At 41.5% G+C, this 18072-nt stretch overlaps 1 protein-coding gene across 8 annotated transcripts in view; it reads left to right on the forward strand.

Moving 5' to 3' along the window:
* LOC135897579 (protogenin-like) overlaps positions 1–18072 on the forward strand; it is a 358787-nt gene that overhangs the window by 301642 nt on the left and 39073 nt on the right. For all 8 annotated transcript variants that reach the window (XM_070537250.1, XM_070537244.1, XM_070537246.1 and 5 more), the window contains 8 exons: positions 2396–2544; positions 3565–3778; positions 6926–7063; positions 7683–7835; positions 9656–9847; positions 10925–11050; positions 14491–14679; positions 17512–17628. In XM_070537250.1, coding sequence (XP_070393351.1) covers positions 2396–2544; positions 3565–3778; positions 6926–7063; positions 7683–7835; positions 9656–9847; positions 10925–11050; positions 14491–14679; positions 17512–17628 — 1278 coding nt within the window. The remainder of the gene's footprint in view (positions 1–2395; positions 2545–3564; positions 3779–6925; positions 7064–7682; positions 7836–9655; positions 9848–10924; positions 11051–14490; positions 14680–17511; positions 17629–18072) is intronic.

Genomic DNA, 18072 nt, shown 5'->3' on the forward strand with positions numbered 1-18072 from the left:
TGGTATTTCTGTGCAATAGAATTTAACCAACACTATGGCTTTTTAATGTTGATAAGTTATATCTGCGTTGCAACTTAACACCAAGACTCTAAATGCAAACAGTAGATTACCAACTTGAGTACCAGTATGTTACTCTTTTAAAACCTGCTGAGCGGTAAAAAATAAACATAGCCAGCAGGGAAAATTTGTCACTAGCATTACTTACTTTCTTTTAATACTTTTTTATCAGGCTAAGCTCACCTCGTTTTCTGAATGTTATCAGCTGGGTCATTCCATGCCAAATGTACCACAGGTCGAGCTCAACCATTACCAGTTTCCATGAGAAAATATCATGGCTATTTACATATCTCAAGAGTAATATACCCAAGATATTTCGCCTTAAAATTTTTAAGATGAAAGCCTTAAGTGGCTCGTTGCAATGGCTTATACCTGAAAAAGGCATCTTCTAGTCCAGTGATGCAAAAAATATCAGGAATAGCTCACGCCCTCATAAGCAAGCAAAGGTGCAATGGCTGAATATGAATGAAGAAACGATAGAAAGAAAGAATGAAAGAACAAGGAAAGAAAGAACATTTAGGGAGTGCATTAGGAGCTTGCATGTGCTGTTGAGGAGGGGTCGACCTGCAGCACCATACGTTTACTTCATATGATGGCTCGATACGTCTCGCAAGAAGTCTGACCCCTCTGATTAATGAATTGCCATGTGTGCAGTAGGCTTTCGCCTTCACGTGTTACGGGAGTGTAACATGCTGCTGAACTTTTTTCACTGCGTAAGTGGCATTTTAATTTCACGTTGGAGAGCGGAACATGGTGAAAAAGAAAAATTTATAACAAAACTTTTTTTCTCCAGATGACCATAAAACTGTTACAGTGTCTTGTAGATGGATGGTGCTTTGAAGTTAATTTTAACGCCGCAGCGTTAAGGGCCCCGTGTCACAGAAAATCTGGCGCCGGCGTACGGCATCGATCATTGTTTCGGCAAACCCAACCATGCAGACCCTCCGCCTAGTGCAAAGGAGTTACTTCATATATTTTTTTCTCGCTTAAAACGAAAAAACGTTCCGAGTAAATTTCCTGAATGAAATGTTGTGTTCATCTTTCAAGTGCATTACATTCCATAATTTTGTATGGACCACCTCAGTATGCAATTTAGGGCTGAACACACTGCTGTGCCGAAACTTTATCAATTTCAATTTTTTTTCTCTCGCAAGCTTTACATTTTCTGAGTGCAACACTGATTGAGTTCATAATTTAGATACTGAGCAACATTGTCACTGTGTTATAATATATGACAAATGAATCAACAATTTTATTTTAAAGAAATCTCCAATTCCCGTTGTACTTTCCCTCCGATTACAAACACACAAAGCCCACTGCAAATGGCTTTTCAAATTAGTTAATCTCAAAGCACCATCCTTCTAGAAGACACTAACAGTTTTATGGTCATCTGGAGAAAAGTCTTCTTTACATACATTATTCTTTTTCACCATGTTCGGCCCTCCAATGTGAAATTAAAATGGCGCTCATGCAGTGGGAAAAATTTTTTTTCGGGTGAAATATCTCGTGTATGTCACTCTTTAATAACCATGATTTCTTTTATGGAAATCGGTAATGGTCGAGCGCCAGCTCTGGCACATTCGGCATGGAATGACTGTCATGCAATTTGGCTGTCATTCTTGGCTATAGGATTTACTTAATTTAAGAAAAAGCTTCGTGTTATTGTGAGGGCTACTGTATTGGCACACGCGGCTTTCTGTGATAAGTTGAGCCAGTCAGATCACATAAATGTTAAACTGTGATGTACTCTGCTAGGAATCTGAATGCATCATGTCCAAGATCTGGAGCAGTGGTTCGGATTTTATGAGCTTACTGCTAAAGAAGTGGCCCAACCTGCAATTTGCATTTTAGCTTGGTTTGATCACTGACTCAGCTTGGTAAACCCAGCGGTTACATTTATTTGTGTTACTGTTGCCTTTAAATAGCCAGGTAATGTAAGTTTTCTACTTTAGTGCTGCTCCAAAACAGACACTTAGTTCCTCTAAGCTGTTCTAAAAATGTGGGTGTCTGCACCTTGCTTAAAAAGCTTTCTTCCAAATGTGTTTTAGCTATTTCTTACCATGTGTTACTCTGTCACAGTTAAGCCAATTTTCCTGATAAGCTTGACCCATTTTCAATATTTTTCTTATACAGTTTCTCATACATTCATTGGAAATCTGTTGCGGTAGCACAAGCTGATTTGAATTTTCCCATCATGTTTGACACAGAGGGAACCTGACATGACATTCTAGCCAGTGAACTTGTCATTTACTCTGTTCTTAGTTGGCAAAGTTGACAGGAAAAGTTGCACCATTACGTTACTTCATTGTCTCTTATTCAATGTCTTCACTCTTTACAGAGCCCCCAACCTTTGCATCAGACATGATAAGTCGAGTTCGCCCCGCTGCTCGCACAGTTCGATTCGATTGCGATGCCCAGGGATTTCCTGCACCTGAAGTACGCTGGTTCAAAGATGGCCAGCCCCTAGTCATCAATGGTCGCATTAAGGTATGTAAAAATTGACACAGCTGTACTATGTGCCTTTACCCAGTTGAAAAAAAGAAAGAAGAAACACTAGTAGTGTCCGGCAGAGGTATGCAAATAATTGAAATGTTAATCGAGTAGTCTCTTCTTTCCAATTCGTATTCAGTTTGAAAATTCACTGTTCAAAGTTGTTGAACATTCATGGGCACGTCACTAGTTTGCCCTCCCCTGGCTCTGCCCCTGCTGGTCATTGTTAATCAGTCATTATTGTCAGTCACACGGACACCGCTGGATTCAACCTTTTCCTTGACTGACAGGCTTTCATGCCTGTTTTCACTTGCACATTCTGAAGCATCTCCGTAAGCATGAATGGAGTACACTTCTAGCTGAGGCCGCGACAAACTGCATCACCACAGCATAGGGGAGCGACGCATTCTGCACATAGTTGCATGCACGCTATTTGAAGGCTTCATTTAATCGAAACCAACACAAAATTGCTTGAGCAAGCTAATGTATGCTCACTTGGGAGAATTCAAAGTTTTTTTAAAATTGATGTTAGTTTAAAATGCAGCTGTACTTCTTGTTCAGATTTATGCTTCTAAGCAGTGCTTTCTTAGTTAGACACTCCATCAATCAGCCTTTCAACAGTACGTATTAATTCCAATGCACTACATTCACACACTCAATGAAGTACTTGTTACCATGGCATTGAATGGTGCTGGCAAAAATTCCCAAGGCTAAGCTTACTACACATACGCAAATACCCAAAGTAGTAGGCAGGGGCTGGCCATTGCCATAGCTTATCTGATAGAGCATTGCACACATTGTGTGGAAGTTGTGGGTTCGGCTCCCACCGGTGGCAAGTCGAATTTTCTTCCACACTCATTTCCCCTTTCATTACTAATTCTACATTGCAGTCTCTGAAAGGAACAATTTTCATCCATGTTTTCCTTGACTTCACTATTGGCTTGGCTCGGTTGTTACTGTGAATAAATCCAGCTCCTCGGTTGCCTCTCGCTCATCGTATCTTCTTGTCACCAAAAGGTGATGCGGTCAGAGGACATCAAGTACCTGCGGAAGGTACGACGCCACTTGGTTGAAGAAAGTGGCAGCGGCCCACAGCACCAGCGGCGCCCTGCTAGCAACGTGCTTGTCATCTCTCACCCAGTCAAGCGGGATGCAGGCTTCTACCAGTGTCTGGCAACCAACGTAGCTGGCCTGAATACCCTTGCTGCTCGACTGGTGTTGAATGCCTCAGGTAAATGGGCTTTCTTGTGTGGACGACCTGCATTGGTGAACCAGAGTGTAGTGCTCCCTTCAAGTTTGCACTTCAAGCTTCTTCTTCTTCTTCTTCTTCTTTTTTTTTTTAATGACTTGTCGCACGTCTAGGCACACATGCTCTTGTATGTAGTCATGTGAGTTATGAGAGGGAGCACCAAATTTGTTTTTTAAGGCATTGATCACCTGCTATGTGGGCATTTGAACTTGACATATGAAGGTGTATTGCTTTCTTTCTGTCAATAAACATAGGTGATGCAACAACAAAGGTGAGTAAGATATGTCTCATCCTGCAGACATTGTAAGGATATCACCATCTTTGTAGAAGCATGACAAAGAAAGTAAAACAATCCGGCCTGTTTGATCATGGCCTCTGAGATTTGCACGCTTGCAGGCTTTGCTCCAGCCGTCCCATTCACTCCGAGAGAGCATAGTTTCAGTGATTGGCTTGGCTGCCTTCTTCTCCGCACCATGGCACTCGTGCCTGAGGGCGTTACATGCATCGAGGAGGCTCTTGTCCACTTCGGCAGTGTTGCGGCGGCTTGTATTGGGGCGAGAAAAACAGGATTTTGCACTGCTTTTTGATCTCTTACCGATTATATGAAATGACGGATGAAGGCGTATGAGGGCAGGTTGTCTACCAAGCGGGAAAACCGGGAATTCTCAGGGATTTCGAATAGTCTGAAAATACTCGGTGAAAAGTCTGGGAATTTGTGCTCCTATCAGGGACAATTAGCTGTAGTTTCATCGAAAGGGAACGAAAGTCACAGTAATGCTGGCTTGAGTAACAGAAAGGAATCGCAGTGAATTGTCTTTGACGCTGTGTCAACGGCTGGAGGAGTTGCCATTGTACAGTCAACAACCAACTTTCCAGGCGCCCGATAATTCGGACGGCTTCACGGGATCACCACAAATGTATGAGAACATCTGAAATTTTGGATGCAAGAACCCGTCGGCCGTACCGATTTTCTGGTCTTTTGCCGTAACCTCAGGTCCGAAACGGCATTGATCAAAGCTACCACAGCGCCATTTGGTTACCTCACCACCTCAACTGGCGCTCTAGCACACAGATCGTCGGCACCCGTAGCCACCACCGTGCCAGCTAGGCCTAGCTGCTTCGACGTTGGCTATGAAGCTTCTTGCCGTTCGGAGCCGTGTTTTTCATTGAAATAATTTGACGCTATCAGCGATGGCACTAACTCTGCCTCTGTGGTCCTGGCGGTTGGCTTTGAAGCTCGCAAAGCACGGCGCGTTGCATAATGCTGGGTTCCGAAAGTCAGCTTCGCCTCAATACAGAAGTGTTAGGCGGTGAAGCGTACGTGAAAGTATTGTGGCGAAGCATAACAAGCGTGGATAGGGAAAATTGTCATGGACGCAATATGTATTCATTAATTGTACACACGTGCACCCGCCATTTCCTTTCACAGTACAAGCACTGAAATGCCTAAAAAGTGTATTGGCAGTTCTTCAGAGCTTTTAGGGTGTGTCTGTGGTGGTTTGAGTTCTTCAGGTCAGTAAAAGACATGCTCTCATTTTTTGCCATCCTCCCTTTTTTGAACTGACCGATCTTTTGGACGTTTTCGTGGCCCTGAAAAATTGACTTGACTGTACAGCTGACCAAGAGGATGCTTCAAATGGTTCGTGAGGCGAACATGTGGCAGAAGGACGACGAGAATAGAAAGGACTTGCGCATTGAGAAATGAACAAGAAAGGAAGCGTGCCGCCACTTCTTTAAAGGAGCTTGAGCTCAAAAAACAAATTGTTGGCTGACGCTGAGATGCAGGTGTCCGTCATCCAAACCAAAATAAACTCTTTAAATCAGTGAAACGCAACACTGAGGCGTTGTGCGGGGGCTGAGAGTAAGTCGGGACTGTTGAGGTTGACTTACCAGCTATTGAGGGAGACTGTCACTTCACAAACTTTGCGCCTGATACCAATGAGCTTGCTATCGGCTAATAGAAATAGCTAATATTTGAAAATATTTGCTTCGGTATGCATCTCCTTTTTATTCGTATTTGAGAATGTTCAACTCGATTAGCAATAGGTTTTACCATTCTTTTCGAAGATATATTATTCGCTGTGCATTTCACTTACTCTTTCCTTCTGTTTTCTCTTTTAATAATATAAGCACTAACTACTCCTTACTATTCAAACTGGTCATTTCTTTTTACCTGCTCACTAGAGAGTGACAGCATCAGGCAACATGGCATCAGCCTATCGTGACATAAAACAAAGTTCTTTTTCACTCAGGGAATTTCACAAAAGCAATCAGGGAAAACCTGGAAAACTTGGAATTTTGGAAATGTCAACTTGGTAGACATCCTGGAGGGGCAAGGAACCTGGCGATGGCTATTTATTCTCAAATGCGTTAATTTTTTTGTGTTCACATACTCCCACTACATTCACATAGGTATGTAGAAGTCTAGAAGAGTTCGTCATGGGACATGTAGAAAGTATGAGCAACAAACAACCAGCACCTTTCATCGACGTTATGAACTAAGTATTTAGTGTTGGCTTTGTTAGTGAACAAACAAACCTAACTCATCGGAATAAGCGTCCTATGACAATAAGTGTCCTACCCCCCCACCTCCCCCCCCCCACCCCACCCCACCTTCTTATGCCAGATTTTATGTGACACGGGCTCCTCAACGCTATCACGTTGAAATCACCTGGGATCTATCTTGTGAAAATCTTCTGCAATATGTGAAAAGAGAGGTAATGTGGCGTTGAGATCTTGCGCGGTCTGCGTTCTACAGCTGCCTCCGCATGCACTGGAGCCCTCAACTAACGCTGCCATCGAGAGGAAGTCTTGTGTGCACGCCCCATTACACCTTTTTTGCTGGGGAGTGCGCCGAATGGGACGGCCGGAGCAAGACCTGCCAGCGCATGCAATCTCGGGGGCCATGGTTTGACAAACACAGGAACACATGTGGTTGTGGGTGTGTTGAGTGTGTTGGCACCCAGCAGCAGCTGATGAAGGTATTACTGCGAGTGATGGTCACATTCAATTTCTTAAATGCCGTTTAGGAATTGCCAATGTACGTACATATAGAAGTTGAAAGTAAGGTGCCAGCGTGTGTAGCACCAGCCAGCTTGCCTATAACGTTCAGTTCACTCTTGGATGCAGGGGACCAGCCCAGTCCTCCCACTGGTCTGAAGGCTGTAACAAATTCAAGCACGGCCATTCTGCTTTCCTGGAATCCCTCTGCCATATCGCCGGGACAGATAATCCAGGCCTACTCAATCCACTACCTCCCCACAGCAGGTATGAGAGACAGCTGGTGCCTTTTCTTTCTTTCTTTATTCTTCCACGACTTTGCTCAGGAGAGTGCTACTTTCTTCCTTTGCCCATGTGCTCTCTCAAGAGAAGAAGCAAGAACATTCTTGTACTGGATAGTTTGCAGCCAGCATAATGTAGTAATTATTTTCTCTCTGGTCTATTCCATTTTGATCTACTGTCTTAGGCAGATAGTAATGGCTGCAAGGGCTATTGATGGTTGAGCCAGTAGGTAAGAGGAAAAAAAATAAAAATAGCGGAATGGAATCAAAATAGAGTTGCTGCGTTATCCCAGACCTGTATATGGTTAGTTGCAAGTGTAAAGACTATTTAGATGGTTAAAGTATACTTGCGAATCATAATATATTTGTGCCGCTTTTGCTCGCTGAGATTTCGAAGTGTCACATGCACGTCAAGAAATTCAGTCCGCACCTTCATGTATCTATAGACTACGTGAGCTTGCTTTTATAGACAACATGAACAGCTTCTGCTGTTGCACACAAACTATGTGCTTGTTGCAAACTTTTTCTGCCGAGTGCAAATGTTTCAATTGTCTGTTTGGCATGGTGGTACATTTGTTGCTAGGTGCTTTGTCTGCTTTTCACAGGTGGCAATGAGCTTCAGAAGGTCTCTGTAAACACAGCACTCCTCATTGAAAAGCTGATGCCTTTCACCAACTACACCTTCTATGTGCGAGCCTACAGCGGGAAAAGCGCCAGTGAGCAGTCGGAGAAAGTCACCCAAATCACTGGAGAAGACGGTACGTGTGCATTGCTTGGTGACCAGATCCTTCTCTCACCGAAGAAACGAAAATTCTGAATCAAGATGTTATCATGGTCATTTTTCTTTTAGCCACATTTCTTATTTGATTTCTGATGAACTGTAGATGGATGAGGGAAAGAAAGCCGCACAGATGCGGCTTGAGGCAATTTTACCTCCTTAGGTACAATATGGCCGCATGGAATAGCACATGAAACGCCTTATATAATATATTTATACAGTGGCCATAAAAGATTGCAGTTATACAATATATGGAAAAGAAATAAAATATTCGCACAAGTAATGATGTTACAGAGATACTGCGGCAATGAAATAAGTAAATGATATGCACTTCATAACATACACGAATATATAAAAGTTCGTGTTTGTTACTTGTGTCAGCCCACAAAGAATTTAGAATATTGAATAGAATTAAAATGGATCTGGCAGTCAGCTCTTCTTAGGTAATTTTGTGCATTGGCACATAGAAGGTAAAATGTTTGATCAGTGGTTCTTTACATGGTGCCAAACATCACCTTAGAAGTTTTTCTACAGGCCACACTATGCGCTGCATGAATTGAAGACTGTGCACATATTTGGTAGCTTTTGCCTTGGGAAGTCTTGAAAGCACAAAACTTCAACAGACATGTTCTCAATATATTAGTCCCAAGTGCTCGACACAGTTCCCCAAATTGAACAGTGCAAAACGCACACTTTGGTAGACTCGGCATTACAATTATTAGATATTAGATATTAGATTAGATATTAGATTATCTGATATTAAGTGGCAGTAGCATTCAGAATTTAAAGTGCCCCTGCAATAGCTTCTCAAAGCAGAACTAGATTTTTACAGTGTCTGCTCAACATTAGTTAATAGTTTGTTGATAAACAATGATTACCGTGCATTCTAAAGGAACAACAGGATCAACTAAATGAGTTGTGAAATCTACCTCTGAACAAAGAAAAAGGGCCAGAGATGCAAAAAATACTTTGCAATCTGCTATGGCATACTGATGTGCATCTAGTTCGGTTGCAACAAATTAGTATTTTGGGCCTTATTGCAGTTCAATTTTTTACACAAAGATCTCGGCAGTAATATTTGATGTCGTATATGCCTACCTAATGTGCCACACCAATCACCTCATTTCCCTCAAGGTCAACGATACGTTCCAGTTGTGTTTGCTTGAATACTAAGTAGGTGTCCCTTTCAAAGGATGACTGACATGTATAAAGAATGACAAGAAGCACTGAAATTTCGAAACATGGTATGAATTCATTTTATGCTAAAGTCTCGAAATGCTGGACCTGATATCATCAACATTACTGTGATGTCATGACACAAAGCAAGATTTGCTGATATCCTGTAGCGATAAAGCTAAGGCTTGCTCATAAAAATAACTATAGAGTTCTGCATGCCTTGCAGAAATTGCAGGAATGGAGTGTGCCAGTGTATCGAGACTTCGTGATGCATATTCCTCCTAGGTAAAAAAACTGAAACTGGTTTTTTAGAAACAAGTTTCGTAGTAAATTATTTAGGGCACTCCAGTGCATGTAGGTATTTTTTTGCAAGGTTTACGTGGTATGAACCTTCGTATGAAGCACAAAAGAAAAATAGAAGTTGAAACTGTCCTGTCAGTACATCACTGCAATTCGAGTATGGAAATAAAAAAGAAACTCTTTGTCATACATGTTTGCTAAGAGCCCATTTTCCCACCAAATATATGAAAATTGAGTCTTAAAAAAAAATACTTCACAAAACCAAACCGATTAGTGTCCTTTTAACAAGTGCCATGTTGTTGTCATTTTTCTTTAACTTTGCAGTGCCACTTGGTGCCCCATCTGTGACTGTAACCAGCCTTACGCCAACAACCATGCACATCTCATGGAGCGAGCTCTCGCCAACAGTGGCCAGAGGCAATATTGCACTCTACCGCATCCACTACCGCCTGCATGGGCAGAATTACAACAACGTTTTGGTCGTCAAGGGAACCGTCCGCGAATACACCATCACTGGTAGGTTTGCTCTCCTAACATCTGGAACGTTCCAGATGTTCTCTAAAGGTTCACGAAATTTACGAGACGTACAGGCTATTGCTTTGGTTCGCTAAATACAAGTTCTAGACTTTGGCATTTGCAAGGATCGCAGTTTGTAACAATCTCATCACTGAAGTAAAGCTTGGTTGTGCTCCTCTTTTGTTCTCCAAAAAATATTTGCTTAAATTTGCTTTTTAATACTGCACAATTTGTATTTGACTTCCTTAAATGCTTCCTACAAAATATAAAATGTCTAAAGTTGTTCTACTTATATGTGTCCACATTTTCGTTTGTGCAAATAATAGCTTTCAATGTCTCTCCCTCTTATTGTTCTTGTTATCTGTATATTACATGATTATTAATGTACATACCGTTAGTAGAACTGAAGCATATTGAACAATTATTTCGAGTTTTGGAAAGTTTCTCTGTATATGTGTGCATGTATCTATTGTATTGCTAACAATAAATTTCATTTCAGCTAAATATTCATGCCCTGTAGTACAAGCATTATGATGAAATGTCTACTCACAGAAATTGTCTGGCATATTTTATTTTGCTAAAACAAGCAGTCTATATTTCTAAAAAGCAATCATTAACCTATACAGTTTTGGTGTAAACAAATGTGACACTATAAAAGTTCACATGCATCAGTTTAATTTCTCTTAGTTGCTCTATTGTAATCACGATTTCATAAGTTATACCCCTGCTACTAAAAAAAATTATTGTGAGCTTCAGTTAATTAATGCAGATTATGATGAGACCTGTAGTCTTGTTTTATTGGTTGCTGAACTTCTAACACACAACACAAACTGCATGAGACAAACACAAGCAGTAACTTCTAGCTGACTTTTATTATGGAGTTGGTACTATTTATATATAGCTATAATATCAACAAACACAGAAGGCAAAATGAAGAAACTGCAACAGCCACTTAATTCTGCATGTTTTATCAGAATACTTGTAAGAAGAAGAACTATTGCAATGCTGGTTAAGAGAAAGACTGCAGATGAATGAAATGAGAGTCCTTGTGGTGCCAAACTCTCTCTGTTCCCGCAGGTCTGGAACCGACCAAGGAATACGATGTTAGAGTTATGGCTGGAACAGCCGAGGGCTTTCCAGCTCTTTCAGATGAAGCTTGGCCCTGGGTCACATACCGCATGCCTCACAAGTCCTCCTCAACCAGTGAGTTGTTTACTTGCAGTTTACATTTTTGCTTGCTTCTACACCCACAAATATGACATTGTTGCTTGAAGTGCAGCAAGCACCCTAGTACCCTACCTTTTACCCTAAAGGTAGGGTGAAAACTAGGTAACTACATAAAACCATGTAAGCTGTTGGCAATTTCAGGTCAAGTGAAAAACGAGTAAAACCGAGTTCAGGCAACGTCACTGTCACCTACAGTGCTTTTTTTGTATTTTATCTTTTGGACACTTCGAGATTAGTAATTGTGGTTGCAGTTTTTCAGGGTTTAGTGCAAGTGCTCGAGAATATGGCCGATGTCGTTCAATGGCATCTTAGCATCTTACATTTTAAAGCGAAGCTTTGGATGCCTGTTCCTTTGACTTTCCCACTGCTGCTACTGCTGCTTTCTTGTAACGTGCATCGGGGAGTGGTTCGGAGCGTCTATAAATACGTGGAAGGAGCATGACAGAGGGGAAAGGAGACACAAGAAACTTGTTTGGACCTTTGCACCACAATGAATGTGCACAGTGCCCTCTGGAGCTCCCTGGGCGTCGCCACATTAGCCTCCTGACAGCTGTGATTATCCGTGACGCCCCCACAAAAGCATTGCAGAAGCTGCAATGCTTACCTTTCTACTGACCTGCAAGTCAAGAGGCAAGCTGGATAGAACGATAGGAGGGGGTAGAGAAGGACGAGAATGGGTCAAACTGACGCATTGGCAAAACGAGTGAATAACAGCCTCTCGACTTTCCCCTTGCCACTCTCCCCTTGCCACTCTCCCCTTGCCACTCTCCTCTTGCCACTCTCCTCTTGCAGTTCCCATAGAAGAGGAGCGGGAGAGGGAATAGGAAAAAGGTGACGTGAGAAGGCAAGGAAATGCTGCTACTATAGACATGACAGCAGTTGCGGGAAAACTGAATAAGTTTAAGTTCAAGGTACGGTGCGGTACCTTTGCGCTATTTCTGAAAAAATCAACACCATGCAAATACGTCCAGTGGACAGCAAACGCAGGGCGTGCCGTGTGCAGAAGCAGAGTCGCATGAATTAAATCGCACCGCAGGGTCTAGGTGCACTGCGGAAGCAGTCGCATGTCAAATCAACACTTCTGTGCCCACCGTGGTAGCTTTGCGACTATGACATCGCTCGAGGTCATGGGTTTGATCCTGTCTGTGGCAGCCGCATTTCGACGGGGGTGAAATGGAAAACACTCGTGTGCTTAGATTTAGGGGCACGTTAAAGAACACCACTGTGTCAAAATGAATCTGGAGTTTGCCACTACAGTGTGCCTCATTATCTAATTGTGGTTGGGACATGTACAGCCTCATAATTCATTTAAAGTTTAAAACTTCTGCTACGATGCAATGTGCCGTGTGAGGCAATGACAATGCTCAACTTTCTCAGAGGGTATGAAATATGGCACACAGCAGTGGTGCACACAAGGGTACATTTAATATCAACTCGCCACTCACGTGTCAGACTAAATGTTGAAGAAATTTAAAGATTTGCTGTCAACATCAGCGCTAATTATAGTCAATCAAGGCAACCAGCACAGAAACCTTTGCTTACATCGATTTTCACGGTGCGTGGAATCTGCATAGTTCTTTTTTTTTACATACATGAAGAAAATATAGCTAGCATGACTAAGCGTAAGAAAAGATGGAGAGTATGAAACTTGTATAAAAAAGAGGGCAGTATGTTGTTTTCAAGCATGTGTAAATAAAAGAGTTAATGCACTGAAAGTGCGAACAATGCATTCTTATCTTACAACAGTACCTTAAACCATCGTCATAACAAAATTGCTTTATTCAAATAATCTCTTTAATGAAGACCAAATGTAATGAAATTTTGGACTGTGTAAATAGCCTATATTAAGATAGTATAAATATAGAGGGAGGGGCCTTTGTGGAAGATTTGACTGTTTAACCCATTCGGGATGCTGTAAGGGCTCTTACTGCCGATTTTGGTAGTCGTTTCTTGTTCTTTGTGCCAGGGGAATGCAACATAACATTAGTTGAATACTGCTTTCCAATCGACACATCTATGTAGTTGCATATCTCAGTCAGACATTAGTGAATTCGCCTGGCTGCCTTCCCTTACTGCACATATACATATGCTTACAACGCCTCACATCGTTGCTCACCACTTCTTTTGCGGATATTGTAGACATGAAAAAAAGGTTTATGTAAGAATACTGATGCCAAAGCTGAACTACAGAGTGATTTTTTTCTCGTCAGACTTCCATGTGGTGGCATCACGAAGCACTTGCAAGGATAGCTGTTTTTTGATACCATAAATTGAAAAAAATAAACTGTCATTACTGTTTAATGGAAGGGATGGGACGCATGACCTGGCTCCTTGGCATAATTTCCAAGATGAGATGGCACCCGCGGTTGCCTGCTGTGTGCTGAAAAATCCCAGAGGCAGTGTGCTGCATCATCTGTTTAGGTGCTGTTTAAAATCACTACGCAATCAGCTGCCCTGCGGCTTTGCCACGATTGCTTTAGTGGTTAGTACTACTGATTAGTATAACAAATTTAGCCAAAGTGAAATTTGAATGCAGTTTGCCCATAAGTTTTTCAGCAGCAAATACATTTCTTAGAAAATGTATTTGAAGTGCAGTGGTGCCGGACTCATTTAGTATTGAGTGCGAATTGAGGGATCCACATGGGACTGTTTGATGCTTCTTTAGACAGTGACCTTTTACTTCCTTTCGCATTAACCTGCAGAGACAAAGGGGGCTCTGCCTAGAGGCAGCTGCTTGAGACTTGGTGACTATATCGCATGACAATAACTTGACAAACGAGGGAGCTGCATCAGCAGAAATTTTTTATCATTTAGAAATTTCATGCAAATGCCGCAGCTGATATTCCTTGTCAGACGTGAAAGAATGTCAGAACGCTAAGATGGAAAAAAAATCGTGATGAATGAAGAACCTCGTAAAACTGTCTCAACGTGAAAGCTGCAAGCCTTTTATTTACTTTGAAACAAATGATAGTCCAGTGGCAACAAAGGAGGCATTATAAGGTCTAGAGAGTGAACTAGTACCTGAACGGAAGGCTTGCCAGATGCTACTTGTCTCTTTTCTTGAAATTCATTTTATGCCATGTGTGTGACCACTGTGTAATGAGGATTTGCTTTGTGATATGTTTTGCGAGCTTCCACACTGTGAATGCAATTTCTTCATTATGTTGGTAGTGTTATAACCATTCTACATTTAATGATATTCGCTTATCTTTTAATTCTTGTTCCAATAATTTTCGTGCCCCAGTGACTCCACTTTAGCAAGAGTTTACTATATCTGCTGTTTCATCTTACCTTCATAAAGCTTCTTTTATTCTGACAGTAGGCAGATAGTACATGTCCACGAGGGAGTTCTCAGTGAAAGCAGCGTTTAGAAAAGAAAAGAAGGAATTAAATTTCAATTTCTTGAATACTTTCAGTGCCATTGCCTCCCGTTTTGTACCTGATTGTCATCAACGCCACTACCCTGGAGGCCCGGTGGTCCGTGTCCCCGGAGGAAAAGAACCCAGTGTTGGGCTTCAAGCTGCGCTTTCGAGAACAAGGCAGCCACTTTCCAGACCCCATTGTCCTGCCCCACACAACCTACTCCTATGTAGTCTACAACTTGAGTAAGTTTCCACTACGACAGCTCTTGCATGAACGAAGCGTTTGGCGTGCTGTCCTTGCTTTACTTATTCATGTCTGTCGTTCAGACTACGGCATTGTGTTGCTGAGTGCAAAGGTTGAGTGTTCTATCGTCAGCCACAGCAGCTGCATTTTAACTAGGCTGTAAGGCAAAAGTGGACAGTCAAATAAGATGCGCACAAAACTGCAGCCAAACTATAAATTTGTTACTTGTTATTTTTGAAAACCCTTTGTCATGTGCTGCAAAACAAAATCGTAGGACACCTGAAATATTTTCTGCGAATGGATATTTTGAAAGGCTGATAACTGCAGCACTTCTACTAAGTTGACATGCTTTTGTCAGTGGCTTGGTTTAGCTGCAAAATATCAATATCTGCCCTCATGTAACCAATAAAAAGAGGGAAGAAACAAATTTTGGGTATAATTGAAGAGTCAACAAATCACATCCACACAGTTTCTGTTATCTCTGGTGCATTGCTTTTGAGAAATACTTAAATGTTTTCACTGAAACACCTGGTACACCATGCACTCTTGCATACTGCGGTGCTTGTAACTGTATGCCATCCTCTTCAATAACAGAATTTGCAAAAGCTTGTTACAACATTTAACGAAAAGACCAAAGCAGATATTTATAGGCACCGTAACACTTGCATGCACCGTAGCATCCTTTTGTTCCTTTTTGTTTTGGTTGGCTACATTTGTTTGGAACACTGAGTGACCTGAGTTGCATGTGCGAGAGAGGTTCACTTCGCCCACAAAGACATTCTCCACTTCCTTCATCGTATTTTGAAGGGACTGAGATAATGGCACCCACAGAACTATCTTTTACGCTATCTTTTACCAGCCATTAATAAGTGCATCTTTAGCATCCAAGGGATAAAACATACGAAAGGGACAGAATGCTGATACTGGGTCGATGTGACCTCTGTTAACAACAGGCAGACATTTCGCTACCTTCACAGGCAGAATATTCAGTGTCAGTGAACCGAACGGAAGCCAAGAAACACAGATGCGGCCCTCATTGCTGTTAATCTGTTCACTTTTGATTTTTATTTAAGGACCTGGTAACATCAAAATTGTCAGATGTGAATTGAATATGAATACTTGGCTTCCAATATGGAGTAGAATATTGAATAATAACATGCACATGCATTGATTATGTTGAGTTTATTTAACATGTTGGAACATGGCAATTACGTTGTCACCAGTAAAAATATAGACCAGTGAATTGTTACACTAACTTGGAAAATTGAGTCATTCCTACTAGCCGTCTGTTCTTGCCAGCCTGTGCCTTATCGTACTGCATCAGATGCCCCTAAACTCATGAGGTATTTGACCCTGTGCCAGCCGTCATGCAGTCAGGTTTGCTGTCGAGCAGTAAGCTTAGGATTGGTGGTGGCGCTACAAAAGTAATAAATGAGCAAAGAAAAACCTGAGCTCACAGCCAACCGAAACAAAGGGGTCCTATACTGTTTGCTATGACTGTTACTTAAAAAAGAGCTGCAAAAACATTGTTTTCCTTTTCCTATGTTGTGTGCATCTTCTGCTGTTTTCCTTCAGTGTGAGACACCTGACCGACTGTCTATTGTCGGAGTACAGCATTTGCAAGAATATAGTGCAACCATCAATACAATGTGAGGTGCACTAAATTTTACTAAAGGACGAGGAGGGAGCACATTTTTGATTGTGTGGAAAAAAATGTTTTGATAATAACTCCAAGTAAGCGCGTGTAATGTACTCACACTCGTTTGGAATAGTGCCTTTTAGCGTACCGCAATATTTGCAGGCATTGTAGTAATGCCCATCACAGAACACCCATAATCTGTGGGATCTTTGCTACAAATCCAAAACTCGGAAGTCATGCATCATGTATCCCACTGAATATTAAAAAATTTTTTAATGCGTAATTTTCGAATCGAATACCAGTAACATAAATATCATATTTGATGGTATTTGAAATTTTCAAATATTTGCGCAGCCCTTGATTTTATGATAAGGTGCCCAATTGTTGTAGTTTGTTTACAATTATCAAAATAACATCAGTAATATTAAACATTTTTATTTGCATCCTGTTTTGGGCAGAAGCGATCGTGAGAGATTACAAATACAGTCGCCAACCAATTTTTTTGGAGCCCGATTTCTTGAACCCTCTCGAATATTCAAATTTAGTCACAGTACTGCCACCAATTCTTCAGAAACAACATATAGCAGCAAACTAAATTACATGAATATTTTGTACACTTTACTAATGCAGTAAAGCCTCAATAACTCAAAGCATTAAAAAGTGGGAAAATTTCTAGGTGAGTGAAATCATGAAGATAGCGCACTGGCTAGACATAAACCATGCGGAGCTTTTCCAAAGTGATGCCAGTAATATTCTCGGCCGATCACTTTGGACTGCATCGGCGCTGGACACGTCGGCGCCTACGGGCAACAATGATATCTGGCACTCTGCCAAGGCAGCATTTTTAGCACTAAGCCAGACGATTGAGCCTTATTCAAGACAACGCCATTCATTTGAGGAGCTTGTAACCAGTTTCAGGCATTCAAAAAGTCTGCAAGCAAAGTTCATGATTTTTTTTAATGAACAATCAACATCATGAGTAACAAATTTATTATAGCATTTCCTACCAAACTTTTGTATTTTTGTGTCGTCGGCTGTGGTATATTTCAAGTTTTAAGGTTGGCAGGTGTCGGTCTTCACCAATGCTGAGATAGCTTTTCCTGTCTTTAGGAACATTCCTGTTCATGATTTTATATGCACACTTTAAGAACATGATGTAAAGCAACCCACACTTTTGCTTAATCTATTTCAGAACCTCAGACCTGGTACGAGGTGCACGTGTCTTGCTTCGGCCATCTTGTGGATGGCCAAGAAACTGTGCAGACAATCCTGACCCACCCTGAAAACCTCACAGTTGAGGGTGATGTCGGTGAGTACTCTATCTTTATCTTTGCCGTGACTTTGATCACATTCAGTCTCCATCTCTCTGCCCATGTGATCTTTGCAGCATCTCAGTAGTGCATTGCACCAAATGTCATTCGGAAATACACCATTGCTGATAAACATGCAAATGGCATCAGTTAATGGCTTGTCTATATGCCATTACTGTTTTATCTCTAGGAGACTGTTCATATATGTTTCGATCAAACAAGGTTTCAAGTAGTCCTGCCTCTGCGTTGAGGACAAAAAAAAATAAAAAATATGTACTTGATGTATCAGTATTGGCAAATTAACACCAGAACCTTTCTCTTGAAAGCAGCCGAGTGCTGTTTTTGTGATCTGGAAATCTTGGTCCTTCAATGCGGAATAAAAAAGATGCACTTCATGAAGCGTGGTTTGCATGTGTGCTGCCAAGGTGCACACTCAACAGTAA

The sequence above is a fragment of the Dermacentor albipictus genome, chromosome 4, assembly GCF_038994185.2.
Source record: "Dermacentor albipictus isolate Rhodes 1998 colony chromosome 4, USDA_Dalb.pri_finalv2, whole genome shotgun sequence".
Classification (NCBI taxonomy): domain Eukaryota; kingdom Metazoa; phylum Arthropoda; class Arachnida; order Ixodida; family Ixodidae; genus Dermacentor; species Dermacentor albipictus.